Source organism: Lathyrus oleraceus, chromosome 7 (assembly GCF_024323335.1).
Source record: "Lathyrus oleraceus cultivar Zhongwan6 chromosome 7, CAAS_Psat_ZW6_1.0, whole genome shotgun sequence".
Classification (NCBI taxonomy): Eukaryota; Viridiplantae; Streptophyta; class Magnoliopsida; order Fabales; family Fabaceae; genus Lathyrus; species Lathyrus oleraceus.
The window spans coordinates 261979909-261995970 of record NC_066585.1 but is presented as its reverse complement, the minus strand read 5'-3'; the positions used below and the strand labels follow the sequence as shown (position 1 = coordinate 261995970).

General features: G+C 35.2%; 3 protein-coding genes across 3 annotated transcripts; 1 reads left to right on the top strand and 2 right to left on the bottom strand.

Annotated features, from left to right (window-relative positions):
• The first annotated feature begins 2307 nt into the window (after window positions 1-2307).
• Window positions 2308-3882, top strand: LOC127103336 (uncharacterized). Its single transcript, XM_051040601.1, has one exon. It carries the CDS (start codon window positions 2308-2310, stop codon window positions 3880-3882), a length of 1575 nt encoding a protein of 524 aa, XP_050896558.1.
• Window positions 3883-11243: 7361 nt separating this feature from the next.
• Window positions 11244-11858, bottom strand: LOC127103335 (uncharacterized). Its single transcript, XM_051040600.1, has one exon. It carries the CDS (start codon window positions 11856-11858, stop codon window positions 11244-11246), a length of 615 nt encoding a protein of 204 aa, XP_050896557.1.
• Window positions 11859-14603: 2745 nt separating this feature from the next.
• On the bottom strand, window positions 14604-15809 carry LOC127103334 (uncharacterized). Its single transcript, XM_051040598.1, has one exon. It carries the CDS (start codon window positions 15807-15809, stop codon window positions 14604-14606), a length of 1206 nt encoding a protein of 401 aa, XP_050896555.1.
• Between the last annotated feature and the right edge of the window lie 253 nt (window positions 15810-16062).

The window sequence follows — 16062 nt, the reverse complement described above, 5'->3', positions numbered from 1 at the left end:
AGAGAAGGATCACGCCAAGGAGAAATAGACAAGACATTTAATGGATTTGGCACTCAACCGAAGTATTAGATAATAACTATGACCTGAAAGGTTGATATGATATTTCCCAAATATTAACTAAATACTTATGGTTGAGAGTTGCTACAAGATGGTTGAGTGATCATATAGACCTGCATTGAGGAATGTGTAAGTCCACTGCCGTGCGGTATGGGACGTACGAGGTTGATCAGTCGCCTACAATCCCGACGGGGATTATTATTTATGCATGCTAGGCAAGACGAGGGTCTTGGTCTGAATCCTCAGGAACGATCGACTTATAACATCTGGACTCCATGTGAAGTTAGGTGGCGTAGCTCTTGGTAATTGGGAGTACGTTGGTGGCATGTGGTCTTGTGATATCTGATCTTGGTAAATGGGATAGGTATCCTTGACAGTGTTTAGTGGCCTGAGTCAGCATATAGTTCAGGGATGCATTAGAATAAACACTTATAGAGTATAGGTAAATATGGGATAAAGATACGCTTGTTCGAATAATTGTTGTTGTTTTATATATATATATATATATATATATATATATATATATATATATATATATATATATATATATATATATATATATATATTACTATTTTACTATTTTACATCCTATTTCTACTTTTAAACTTGTACGTAAATCTTGGCCCTGTATTCTTTTTGTCTTGCATCTTTGGATTGATCTATGAGGATCAGCCGACGAGCTAGACCATTTAGGAGGGAAGGCTATGGAGTGACAGATTACGATAATGTCAAGGCTGAAGGTTGCTAGCGTTTTGTCAAACGCTTATCACATCGTTACTAGTACGTCATATTATATACAGTCAGTATAAGTGTCAGTCCTGTTGGACTTAGGAGGTCCTTTTGTTAAGCTTTCTTTTGATTTTTTTCATGTACTTTTATTTTAAGTTTTATCTATGTGGCAAGGTCACTAGTCTTAACGGTGTCAAACTTTATGTAAAACATATTTGAAGCATATATATGTGAAGTAGTATCTTTTAATTAATTCAGTCTTGTTATTTAAAAAATTTAAATTTTCTGTATTTTATGTTAGAATTTCACTAATGGGACATGGGCTGTCTCATTTAATGGTATCAGAGCTGGTCGATTCAGCTCGGACCGTAAGTGTCTAGAGTTATACTGACTGTATCAAGTTGGATTCCAAACCGGATGATAACTTTTCTTTTGTGTGTTGAGTCTTCCTCTTGATAGCCTTCTAATATACAGATCTAGGAAGCGTCTTTAACACACTTAACTTATTCTTCTTTCTTTTTCCCCCAACGGTCATAACCCAACGGTAACGTAACAAACACTTCACAAAATTCACTATATAAATACTTCACACCTATTCATTATTTTCATATCAATTTCAAAGTACTTATCCATACCTTAAAAATGGCTAAATGTTTTCTTTTATTCATCACTCTTCTTGTTATTATCTTATTTCTTATTGGTATTATCAAGCATGAAGAATTAGGTAAAGATTTCTTAGCAATAATGATAATTATAATTTTACCATTACTAGTCTTAGCTTGGTTTATTAATAGAGGTTTTTAAATGAAACATGGTCATGGTTTTTGTAATCGTTGTTATTGAATAAATTGATATGTTTTTGTTTATACACTAAATATTGATTATCGTTGCCAAAATTCTAGATATAATCATAACTAACGTTAAGCATTAATTCAACATATTAAGCATAACATTGCATGTGAGAGAATTGACAAAATCCTTATCGATGAATCATTCATTGGGATATAAATATACATATTTATTATGTTCTTTATGTCTTGTGGATGATTGAACCTAATAACTTATCCTTTTCAGGAAGTTATGGTTCAGAACGCCAGAAACGTGAGGCGTGGTAGGAGTGCTGGTAGAGGCGCTAGTAGAGGTGTAGGTAGGAATGTGAGTGGTGAAGCTACTCCCGAAGGGGTAGCTAACATCCCCATAGGACGAGAAGATCATTCCCAAACTGGAACGAACTCTCAAGCTGACACTCGAGATGTTCGTGAACTTGCTGCGGCTGTGTTAGTTCAAACACAACAAAATGCTCAAATCCTGCAAATCACTCGTGATCATCGACTTTTTCAGCAACAACAAAAAGAAACTGTGCATGAAGATACGGGATTGAACTCGTTTCTGAAAGGTAAACCACCACAGTTTGGTGGTGACTTTAATCCGGAGGGTGCTTAAAAATGGTTGCAAGAGATAGAGAAGATATTTTCTTTCACTCACTGTAGAGAGAATAGAAGAGTCGGTTATGCAACATTCATGCTGACAGGTGACGCTGAAGCCTGGTGGAGAGGAAAACATAGATTATTGGAAGAGGAAGGAAGAGAGATCAACTGGATCTTGTTCAAAGAAGAATTTTTGGGGAAGTATTTTCCAAAGCTATGTAGGAAAGAGAAGGAGAGAGAATTCCAGAACCTGCGTCAAGGTATGATGAAGGTGGGAGAGTATACTAGGCAGTTTGAATCCTTGCTAAAGTATTCTGAATTTTACCGCTTGCATCCAAGGGAAGAATGTATGTGTGAAAAGTATCAAGATGGATTGAAATATGATATCCAGAGGGCGGTTCTACCTTTTCATATTATGCGCTTTGGTGAGTTGATAGAAAGATGTTTGGAGTTGGAAGGAATTGACAATAGGAATAATCAATATGGATCAGGAGTACCAACCCGAAACAACAATCACAAGGGCCATTTTAACCGAGGCCCTGGAGGAAGGACCCAACAAAGGGGTAGGCCATATCAAAGGCCTACACCATATCATAACCAGGATTCTAGGAGGTTAATGTTCAAGTGTTACAGCTGTGGAGGGGCACATCTTAACAAAGATTGTCCAAATAGAAATATTGGAGCTTGTTTTCGTTGTGGTCAGAAGGGCCATTTTCTCAAAGATTGTCCCCAAGGACAAAATCAACCAACAAGCCAGAAGAGCGTCCTAATAAACAATAACAATTTAGGGAGAGCAAGGAATGAAGGCTCAAATGTTGGTCAAGGACCTCAGAATCAGAACAAGCCAACCACTGGAAGAGTATTTGCAATTAGAGGAGCTGAGATCTCAAAGTCAGATGGCTTAATCCAAGGTATGTGTTTAATTGGAGATAAGTTGGTATCAGTATTATACGATTCAGGAGCTACACATTCATTTATATCTACATCTTGTGCGGAAACTCTGGGATTTGAAATTGTTGATCTCAACTATAAGTTTACCATTACAACTCCCTCGGGAGAAAGAATGGTAACTTGTTCAGTTTGTGCAGACTGCCCTGTAATTTTAGAAAATAGAAGATTCTTAGTAGATCTTGTAGTACTCCCGCTAAAAGACCTAGATGTCATCTTAGGAATGGATTGGTTATCAGCCAACGATGTAAACTTGGGGTGCAAGATGAAAATTTTAACGTTTGGAGAAGATAGTGGAGAAGTCATAAAAGTGGAAACTCTCACCCAAAAATTTATGATGTTATTCTTTATGTCAGAAGGAGAAACCCCTAGTGTTGAAAATCTTCCAGTGGTCTATGAATTCTCGGAAGTTTTTCCAGAAGAGGTTCCAGGTTTACCACCGGTTAGGGAAGTGGAGTTTTCTATAGACTTGGTTCCAGGCACTGGACCAATTTCTATATCTCCTTATCGAATGTCACCCTCAGAGATGGCTGAGTTAAAGAAACAGTTAGACGAGATGTTAGAGAAGGAATTTATTAGACCGAGTGTATCGCCATGGGGAGCTCCAGTCTTGTTTGTTAAGAAGAATGATGGTTCTTCTAGACTTTGTGTAGATTACAGACAACTTAATAAAGCTACTGTAAAAAAAACTAGTATCCTTTGCCTAGAATCGATGACTTGATGGACCAGTTAAAGGGAGCATCGGTATTCTCGAAGATTGACTTGAAGTCTGGATATCATCAGATCAGGGTGAAGGAGGATGATATTCCAAAAACAGCCTTAAGATCCCGTTATGGACACTATGAGTACTTAGTAATGCCATTTGGTTTGACTAATGCTCCAGCAGTATTCATGGATTACATGAATAGGATCTTTAGGTCATACTTAGATCAACTTGTTGTAGTTTTCATCGATGACATTTTGATTTATTCCAAGAATGAGGTAGAGCATGAAGAACATTTGAGAATTGTGTTACATATATTAAGGGACCGCCAATTGTATGCGAAATTCTCGAAATGTGAATTTTGGTTGAAGGAGGTACAATTTCTTGGTCATGTTATCAGTAAAGAAGGTATTGCAGTAGACCCGAGTAAAGTCGAAGCAGTAACAAAGTGGGAAAGTCCAAAGAATGTTGGTGAGATTCGAAGTTTTCTTGGACTAGCTGGATATTATCGGAGGTTCATCGAAGGATTCTCAAAGATCGCTTTGCCTATGACTCAGTTAACAAGGAAGGGTAAGAACTTTGAATGGACAAAAGAGTGTGAAGAAAGTTTTCAGAAGTTGAAGGAAAGATTGACTTTATCACCAATACTCATCTTACCAGACCCGTTAGGACGATTTGATGTGTATTGTGATGCGTCATACCTAGGTCTTGGTTGTATGTTGATGCAAGAAAGGAAAGTGATAACTTATGCATCAAGACAATTGAAGGTGCACAAGAGAAACTACCCAACTCATGACTTAGAGTTAGCAGCAATTGTGTTTGCCTTAAAAATTTGGAGGCATTATCTTTATGGATCAAAGTTCACTGTGTTAAGTGATCACAAAAGCCTGAAGTATTTATTTGATCAGAAAGATCTAAACATGAGACAAAGGCGTTGGATGGAATTTTTAAAGGACTATGATTTTGAGTTATAATATCATCCAGGAAAGGCCAATGTTGTAGCAGACGCCTTGAGTCGAAAGACACTTCATGTATCTGCAATGATGTTGAAGGAAGAAGAGTTGATTAACCAATTCATGGATTTAAACTTAGGAGTACATCACAGTGAAGGAAGTATGTTCATATGCACTATTGTCGTGTCTAATGAATATCTAAAATGGATCAAAGATTAACAACAACTTGATGACCAATTAATGAATATAAAGGAAACTATCAAAGATGGTCAAAATGGGGATTTTAACATAAGGAGTGATGGAATCCTAAGGTTTGGAGAAAGGTTGTGTATACCTCAAAACCAGGATATTCGAAAGTTGATCTTGGAAGAAGGCCACAAAAGTAAGATGAGTTTTCATCCAGGAGCCACAAAAATGTATCAAGATTTGAAGAAAATGTTTTGGTGGTTTGGAATGAATAAGGATATAGTAGAGTATGTTCAAATTTGTTTGATATGTCAGAAGGCAAAGATTGAACATCAAAGGTCAGCTGGATTGTTACAACCTTTAGACATTCCGGAGTGGAAGTGGGATGGAATAGCTATGGATTTTGTAAACTCAGAAGAAGCATGATGCAATTTGGGTAATCATTGATAGGTTGACAAAGAGTGCACATTTCATTCCCATCAATCAAACGTTTAGCTTAGAGAGACTAGCCCAGATATATGTAAAGGAAATTGTTAGATTACATGGGATACCTACAAGTATAGTCAGTGATAGAGATCCCAGATTCACATCAAAGTTTTGGCGTCAGTTGCATTTAGAGCTAGGAACCAAACTAAGGTTAAGTTCAGCTTATCATCCCCCAACAGATGGCCAATCAGAAAGGACAATTCAGTCATTAAAAGATCTGCTAAGAGCTTGTACTCTTGAACACAAAGGAAGTTGGGATGAGTTCTTACCATTGATTGAGTTTACTTACAACAATAGCTTTCACTCAAGTATTGGCATCGCTCCATATGAAGCATTGTATGGACGAAGGTGTCGAATGCCTTTATGTTGGTATGAAGTTGGAGAAAATAAAATATTGGGTTCAGAGTTGGTGCAACAAACAATAGACCAGGTTAAGCTTATTAGAGAAAAGATGAAAGCAACACAGGATCGTTAAAAGAGTTATAGTGATAAAAGGAGAAGACCTTTGGAATTTGAGGCAGGAGAACACGTGTTCATTAGGGTAACTCCTAGAGCGGGAATTGCACGAGCAATCAAAACTAGGAAGTTAACACCAAGGTTTATCGGGCCTTTTCAAATTTTACGACGGGTTGGACCTGTAGCATACCATATTGCTTTGTCGCCAAACCTGTCTAATCTTCATGACGTATTCCATGTATCACAACTAAGGAAGTATTATCCTGACCCTTCACTTGTCATTGAGCCTGAAAGTGTGGAACTTAGAGACAACATAGAATATGAGGCTTTACCTGTCAAAATTTTAGATCATCGAATTAAGGAACTTCGTGGAAAGCAGATACCATTGGTTAGAATTGTGTGGGATGATGTAACTGGTGATTCTACCTGGGAAAGAGAAGAGGACATGCGTCAAAAGTATCCACATATGTTTTAGGTACGTTAAATTTCGAGGACGAAATTTCTTTTAAGGGGGTGGTAATGTAACATCCTAATTTTCCATACCTTAAATAATATATATGATTATAATTGAGATTTTAACATCGCTAATTATTACAAACTAAACATTGAAACTAGCAGCTATAATAATTAATTTCTCAACTAATTACTCTTTATTTTATTATTAATATTATTAGTCAATTTGAATATCATCATTTTATTTTACAAACTAAACTCTGAAATTAGTCATTTAAATACTTAATTTTAAGTTAATTAATTATCCATATTATTTTTATTATTATTACTTTTGTTGTTTTGTTATTATACTATTTGATGTTATTTGATTTGAATATCACTATTTTACTCTACAAACTAATCTTAAAAATAAAAATAAAAAGTAAATAAAATAACCTTAAGTTAATAAATGTATTAAATAATTAACCTTGTTATTATTATTATTATTATAATAATAATAATAATAATAATTATTATTATTATTATTATACTTATCATTTCATTTTATAAAAGAAATATATTTTATTTTTCTATTAATATTCTACATATGTCATGAAATAGTAGAAAATCAAACTTTCCTACATTTCTCACAACCTATTTTCACAAAGTCATATTAGAACATCTATAAAACTATTCATGCAAAACTCGTAAATATTTGATAAAGACATATTTACTAGCAAGAGTTGAAAAGTTAGAAAGCATGGGCAAAAGGAGATAAATTTACATTATTTTAATATCTTACAACTAGTATAAATAGGGGTCTTTCTCACCCCATTTTCATTCATTCATTCACAAATCATCTTTCTTACCTCTTTATTTCCTTCTTTCTCTAGTTTCTTCATATAGAAATATTAGTTTTAGTTATCGAAGTTTTCACGGTGTCGGTTTGTAGTTTTAGAGTTATTTTGGGGTCAAAGTTCTTCTAAAGTTTTAAAGGAGTTTGATACGTCAAAGTTCTGCTCAAATCATTTTCATAAGTAACCGATAAGTCGTTATAATTTAATTATTTTAATTATGTTATTTATATAAAGGTTATTTTAAGATTTCGATTTAAATTTCCGTTCAGACGTCGAGATATTGAACTTATAAAGTCCAAGATAAATTTTACCATTTTAAGTTGTTATAATGCCCAAGTATTATTATAAAATTAAAATGTTATTAGGAATACACTCTTGATAATTTTCTAAAACAAACAAATCCAAACGGGAGTATAGTCTAATTTATACTTGAATTTAATAACGATTTAAATATAGTGGAGGTTATGATTAAATATTTTAAATAAATAAATATTTTAATTTGTAACGGGATTATGTTTATTTAACCGTAAATTATATTCTAATTATTTTATAAATTTCGTACAATTCAACGGTTATCGTAAATTAGGTTCTGGGCAAACATCAGAGAAAACGCTCGTGAACTTTCAACAATGATCAACAACAAAAGGTGGGGGCAAGGTCTCGTATACGTTGGGACGGTTAGCGTAAAATAACTTATATATATATATATATATATATATATATATATATATATATATATATATATATATATATATAATATATATATATATATATATATATATATATATATATATATATATATATATATATATATTATATATATATATATATATATATATATATAGTGGTGACCCAAGCCCTACCAGCGATAAATAAGTAAGGATAACCTATTCTCGAATAATAATTTTCCCAAATCACTAAGCGAGGTTATGCCGACCTTAATTATTTATCATAAGAATGATCTATGACAATTTGAGGTTGTATTGTGCTTACATTGTTTGATTAATTGTCTAATTGTTTATTTTATTTATACTTGAATGATTGTGATTGATAGACTAAGGAAATGATCTATTAAGGAGAAAAACAACAACATTGATTAGATATTAAGTGTTAGATCCCCAATGAAATAAGGGAAGTTGGATACATTGAGTAGTTGTATTCGGTTAGGTTCTGACTAAGGAAAAGACTTGGTCGACCATGTCCTTTACGGTCCACCTCTCTTACCTGGGAAGTCAACCATACATTATTCACGGTATAAACTGGACTAGTTATATAGAGATAAGGATCGCGCCAAGGAGAAATAGACAAGACATTTAATGGATTTGGCACTCAACCGAAGTATTAGATAATAACTATGACCTGAAAGGTTGATACGATATTTCCCAAATATTAACTAAATACTTATGGTTGAGAGTTTCTACAAGATGGTTGGGTGATCATATAGACCTGCATTGAGGAATGTGTAAGTCCACTGCCGTGCGGTATGGGACATACGAGGTTGATCAGTCGCCTACAATCCCGACGGGGATTATTATTTATGCATGCCAGGCAAGACGAGGGTCTTGGCCTGAATCCTCAGGGACGATCGACTTATAACACCTAGACTCCATGTGAAGTTAGGTGGTGTAGCTCTTGGTAATTGGGAGTACGTTGATGGCATGTGGTCTTGTGATATTTGATCTTGGTAAATGGGATAGGTATCCTTGACAGCGTTTAGTGGCCTGAGTCAGCATATAGTTCAGGGATGCATTAGAATAAACACTTATAGAGTATAAGTAAATATAGGATAAAGATACGCTTGTTCGAATAATTGTGGTTGTCATAACCTATACTCTATAAGCGTATCTTTATCCCATATTTACCTATACTCTATAAGTGTTTATTCTAATGCATCCCTAAACTATATGCTGACTCAGGCCACTAAACACTGTCAAGGATACCTATCCCATTTACCAAGATTAGATATCACAAGACCACATGCCACCAACGTACTCCCAATTACCAAGAGCTACGCCACCTAACTTCACATGGAGTCCAGGTGTTATAAGTCGATCGTCCCTGAGGATTTAGGCCAAGACCCTCGTCTTGCCTAGCATGCATAAATAATAATCCCCGTCGGGATTGTAGGCGACTGATCAACCTCGTACGTCCCATACCGCACGGCAGTGGACTTATACATTCCTCAATGCAGGTCTATATGATCACTCAACCATCTTGTAGCAACTCTCAACCATAAGTATTTTGTTAATATTTGGAAAATATCGTATCAACCTTTCAGGTCATAGTTATTATCTAATTACTTCAGTTGAGTGCCAAATCCATTAAATGTCTTGTCTATTTCTCCTTGGCGTGATCCTTATCTCTATATAACTAGTTCAGTTTATACAGTGAATAATGTATGGTTGACTTCCTAGGTAAGAGAGGTGGACCCTAAAGGACATGGTCGACCAAGTCTTTTCCTTAGCCAGAACCCAACCGAATACAACTACTCAATGTATCCAACTTCTCTTATTTCATTGGTGATCTAACACTTAATATCTAATCAATATTGTTGTTTCTCTGCTTAATAGATCATTTTCTTAGTCTATCAATCACAATCATTCAAGTATAAATAAAAGAAACAATTAAACAATTAATCAAACAATGTAAGCGCAATACAACCTCAAATTGTCATAGATCATTCTTATGATAAATAATTAAGGTCGGCATAACCTCGCTTAGTGATTTGGGAAAATCATTACTCGAGAATAGGCTCTCCTTACTTATTTATCGCTGGTAGGGCTTGGGTCACCACTACACACACACACACACACACACACACACACACACACACACACACACATATATATATTATATATATATATATATATATATATATATATATATATATATATATATATATATATATATATATAGCTATTTTACGCTAACCGTCCCAACGTATACAAGACCTTGCCCCCACCTTTTATTATTAATCGTTGTTGAAAGTCCACAAGCGTTTTCTCTGATGTTTGCCCAGAACCGGTTACTTATGAAAATGATTTGAGCAGAACTTTGACGTATCAAGTCCTTTAAAACTTTAGAAGAACTTTGACCCCAAAATAACTCTAAAAACTACAAACCGACACCGTGAAAACTTCGACAACTAAAACTAATATTTCTTTATGAAGAAACTAGTGAAAGAAGGAAATAAAGAGGTAAGAAAGATGATTTGTGAATGAATGAATGAAAATGGGGTGAGAAAGACCCCTATTTATACTAGTTGTAAGATATTAAAATAATGTAAATTTATCTCCTTTTGCCCATGCTTTCTAACTTTTCAACTCTTGCTAGTAAATATGTCTTTATCAAATATTTACAAGTCTTGCATGAATAGTTTTATAGATGTTCAAATATGACTTTGTGAAAATTATTGGTGAGAAATGTATGGAAGTTTGATTTTCTACTATTTCATGACATATGATCATGTAGAATATTAATAGAAAAATAAAATATATTTCTTTTATAAAATGAAATGATGATAATAATAATAATAATAATAATAATAATAATAATAGTAATAAAAATAACAAGGATAATTATTTAATACATTTATTAACTTAAGGTTATTTTATTTACTATTTTTTTTTAAGATTAGTTTGTAGAGTAAAATAGTGATATTCAAATCAAATAAGACCAAATAATATAATAACAAAACAACAAAAATAATAATAATAAAAATAATATGGATAATTAATTAACTTAAAATTAAGTATTTAAATGACTAATTTCAAAGTTTAGTTTGTAAAATAAAACGACGATATTCAAATTGAATAATAATATTAATAATAAAATAAAGAGTAATTAGGTGATAAATTAATTACTATAGTTGCTAGTTTCAATGTTTAGTTTGTAATAATTAGCGATGTTAAAATCTCAATTATAATCATATATATTATTTAAGGTATGGAAAATTAGGATGTTACATTACCACCCCCCTTAAAAAAATCGTCCTCGAAATTTGACGTACCTAAAACATATGTGGATACTTTTGACGCATGTCCTCTTCTATTTCCCAGGTAGAATCACCAGTTACATCATCCCACACAACTCTAACCAATGGTATCTGCTTTCCACGAAGTTCCTTAATTCGATGATCTAAAATTTTGACAGGTAAAGCCTCATATTCTAGGTTGTCTCTAAGTTCCACACTTTCAGGCTCAATGACATGTGAAGGGTCAGGATAATACTTCCTTAGTTGTGATACATGGAATACGTCATGAAGATTAGACAGGTTTGGCGGCAAAGCAATGTGGTATGCTACAGGTCCAATCCGTCGTAGAATTTGAAAAGGCCCGATAAACCTTGGTGTTAACTTCCTAGTTTTGATTGCTCGTGCAATTCCCGCTCTAGGAGTTACCCTAATGAACACGTGATCTCCTGCCTCAAATTCCAAACGTCTTCTCCTTTTATCACTATAACTCTTTTGACGATCATGTGCAGCTTTCATCTTTTCTCTAATAAGCTTAACCTGGTCTGTTGTTTGTTGCACAAGTTCTGAACCCAATATTTTATTTTCTCCAACTTCATACCAACATAAAGGCATTCGACACCTTCGTCCATACAATGCTTCATATGGAGCCATGCCAATACTTGAGTGAAAGTTATTGTTGTAAGTAAACTTAATCAATGGTAAGAACTCATCCCAACTTCCTTTGTGTTCAAGAGTACAAGCTCTTAGCAGATCTTCTAACGACTAAATTGTCCTTTCTGATATGCCATCTGTTTGGGGATGATAAGCTGAACTTAACCTTAGTTTGGTTCCTAGATCTAAATGCAACTGGCGCCAAAACTTTGATGTGAATCTGGGATCTCTATCACTGACTATACTTGTAGGTATCCTATGTAATCTAACAATTTCCTTTACATATATTTGGGCTAGTCTCTCTAAGCTAAACGTTTGATTGATGGGAATGAAATATGCACTCTTTGTCAACCTATCAATGATTACCCAAATTGCATCATGCTTCTTCTGAGTTTTGGGCAAAGCAATTACAAAATCCATAGCTATTCCATCCCACTTCCACTCCGGAATGTCTAAAGGTTGTAACAATCCAGCTGGCCTTTGATGTTCAATCTTTTCCTTCTGACATATCAAACAACTTTGAACATACTCTGCTATATCCTTCTTCATTCCGAACCACCAAAACATTCTCTTCAACTCTTGATACATCTTTGTGGCTCCTGGATGAAAAGTCATCTTACTTTTGTGGCCTTCTTCCAAGATCAACTTTCAAATATCCTGGTTTTGAGGTATACACAACCTTTCTCCAAACCTTAGGATTCCATCACTCCTTATGTTAAAATCCCCATTTTGACCATCTTTGATAGTTTCCTTTATATTCATTAATTGGTCATCAAGTTGTTGTTCATCTTTGATCCATTTTAGATATTCATTAGACATGACAATAGTGCCTATGAACATACTTCCTTCATTGTGATGTACTCCTAAGTTTAAATCCACAAATTGGTTAATCAACTCTTCTTCCTTCAACATCATTGCAGATACATGAAGTGTCTTTCGACTCAAGGCGTCTGCTACAACATTGGCATTTCCTGGATGATATTGTAACTCAAAATCGTAGTCCTTTAAAAATTCCATCCAGCGCCTTTGTCTCATGTTTAGATCTTTCTGATCAAATAAATACTTCAGGCTTTTGTGATCACTTAACACAGTGAACTTTGATCCATAAAGATAATGCCTCCAAAATTTTATGGTAAACACAATGGCTGCTAACTCTAAGTCGTGAGTTGGGTAGTTTCTCTCGTGCACCTTCAACTGTCTTGATGCATAAGCTATCACTTTCGTTTCTTGCATCAACACACAACCAAGACCTTGGTATGACGCATCATAATACACATCGAATCGTCTTAACGGGTCCGATAAGATGAGTATTGGTGATGAAGTAAATCTCTCCTTCAACTTCTGAAAACTTTCTTCACACTCTTTTGTCCATTCAAAGTTCTTACCCTTCCTCGTTAACTAAGTCATAGGCAAAGTGATCTTTGAGAATCCTTCGATGAACCTCCGATAATATCCAGCTAGTCCAAGAAAACTTCGAACCTCACCAACATTCTTTGGACTTTCCCACTTTGTTACTATTTCGACTTTACTCGGGTCTACTGCAATACCTTCTTTACTGATAACATGACCAAGAAATTGTACCTCCTTCAACCAAAATTCACATTTCGAGAGTTTCGCGTACAATTGGCGGTCCCTCAATATATGTAGCACAATTCTCAAATGTTCTTCATGCTCTACCTCATTCTTGGAATAAATCAAAATGTCATCGATCAAAACTACAACAAATTGATCTAAGTACGACCTAGAGATCCTATTCATGTAATCCATGAATACTGCTGGAGCATTAGTCAAACCAAATGGCATTACTAAGTACTCATAGTGTCCATAACGAGATCTGAAAGCTATTTTTGGAATATCATCCTCCTTCACCCTGATCTGATGATATCCAAACTTCAAGTCAATCTTCGAGAATACCGATGCTCCCTTTAACTGGTCCATCAAGTCATCGATTCTAGGCAAAGGATACTTGTTTTTTACAGTAGCTTTATTAAGTTGTCTGTAATCTACACAAAGTCTAGAAGAACCATCCTTCTTCTTAACAAACAAGACCGGAGCTCCCCATGGCGATACACTCGGTCTAATAAATTCCTTCTCTAACATCTCATCTAACTGTTTCTTTAACTCAGCCATCTCTAAGGGTGACATTCGATAAGGAGATATAGAAATTGGTCCAATGCCTGGAACCAAGTCTATAGAAAACTCCACTTCCCTAACCGGTGGTAAACCTGAAACCTCTTCTGGAAAAACTTCTGAGAATTCACAGACCACTGGAAGATTTTCAACACTAGGGGTTTCTCCTTCTGACATAGAGAATAACATCATAAATTTTTGGGTGAGAGTTTCCACCTTTATGACTTCTCCACTATCTTCTCCAAATGTTAAAATTTTCTTCTTGCACCCCAAGTTTACATCGTTGGCTGATAACCAATCCATTCCTAAGATGACATCTAGGTCTTTTAGCGGGAGTACTATAAGATCTACTAAGAATCTTCTATTTTCTAAAATTACAGGGCAGTCTGCACAGACTGAACAAGTTACCATTCTTTCTCCCGAGGGAGTTGTAATGGTCAACTTATAGTTGAGATCAACAATTTCAAATCCCAGAGTTTCCGCACAAGATGTAGATATAAATGAATGTGTAGCTCCTGAATCGTATAATACTGATACCAACTTATCTCCAATTAGACACATACCTTGGATTAAGCCATCTGACTTTGAGATCTCAGCTCCTCTAATTGCAAATACTCATCCTGTGGTTGGCTTGTTCTGATTCTGAGGTCCTTGACCAACATTTGGGCCTCCGTTCCTTGCTCTCCCTACATTGTTATTGTTTATTAGGACACTCTTCTGGCTTGTTGGTTGATTTTGTCCTAGGGGACAATCTTTGAGAAAATGGCCCTTCTGACCACAACGAAAACAAGCTCCAATATTTCTATTTGGACAATCATTGTTAAGATGTGCCCCTCCACAGCTGTAACACTTGAACATTAACCTCCTAGAGTCCTGGTTATGATATGGTGTAGGCCTTTGATATGGCCTACCCCCTTGTTGGGTCCTTCCTCTATGGCCTCGGTTAAAATGGCTCTTGTGATTGTTGTTTCGGGTTAGTACTCCTGATCCATATTGATTCTTCCTATTGTCAATTCCTTCCAACTCCAAACATCTTTCTATCAGCTCACCAAAGCGCATAATATGCAAAGGTAGAACCGCCCTCTGGATATCATATTTCAATCCATCTTGATACTTTTCACACATCCATTCTTCCCTTGGATGCAAGCGGTAAAATTCAGAATACTTTAGCAAGGATTCAAACTTCCTAGTATACTCTCCCACCGTCATCATACCTTGACGCAGGTTCTGGAATTCTCTCTCCTTCTCTTTCCTACATAGCTTTGGAAAATACTTCCCCAAAAATTCTTCTTTGAACAAGATCCAGTTGATCTCTCTTCCTTCCTCTTCCAATAATCTATGTTTTCCTCTCCACCAGGCTTCAGCGTCGCCTGTCAGCATGAATGTTGCATAACCGACTCTTCTATTCTCTCTACAGTGAGTGAAAGAAAATATCTTCTCTATCTCTTGCAACCATTTCTCAGCACCCTCCGGATTAAAGTCACCACGAAATTGTGGTGGTTTACCTTTCAGAAACGAGTTCAATCTCGTAGCTTCATGCACAATTTCTCTTTGCTGTTGCTGAAAAAGTTGATGATCACGAGTGATTTGCAGGATTTGAGCATTTTGTTGTGTTTGAACTAACACAGCCGCAGCAAGTTCACGAACATCTCGAGTGTCAGCTTGAGAGTTCGTTCCAGTTTGGGAATGATCTTCTCGTCCTATGGGGATGTTAGCTACCCCTTCAGGAGTAGCTTCACCACTCACATTCCTACCTACACCTCTACTAGCGCCTCTACCAGCACTTCTACCATGCCTCACGTTTCTGGCGTTCTGAACCATAACTTCCTGAAAAGGATAAGTTATTAGGTTCAATCATCCACAAGACATAAAGAACATAATAAATATGTATATTTATATCCCAATGAATGATTCATCAATAAGAATTTTGTCAATTCTCTCACATGCAATGTTATGTTTAATATGTTGAATTAATGCTTAACGTTAGTTATGATTATATCTAGAATTTTGGTAAAGATAATCAATATTTTGGGTATAAACAAAAACATATCAATTTATTCAATAACAACGATTA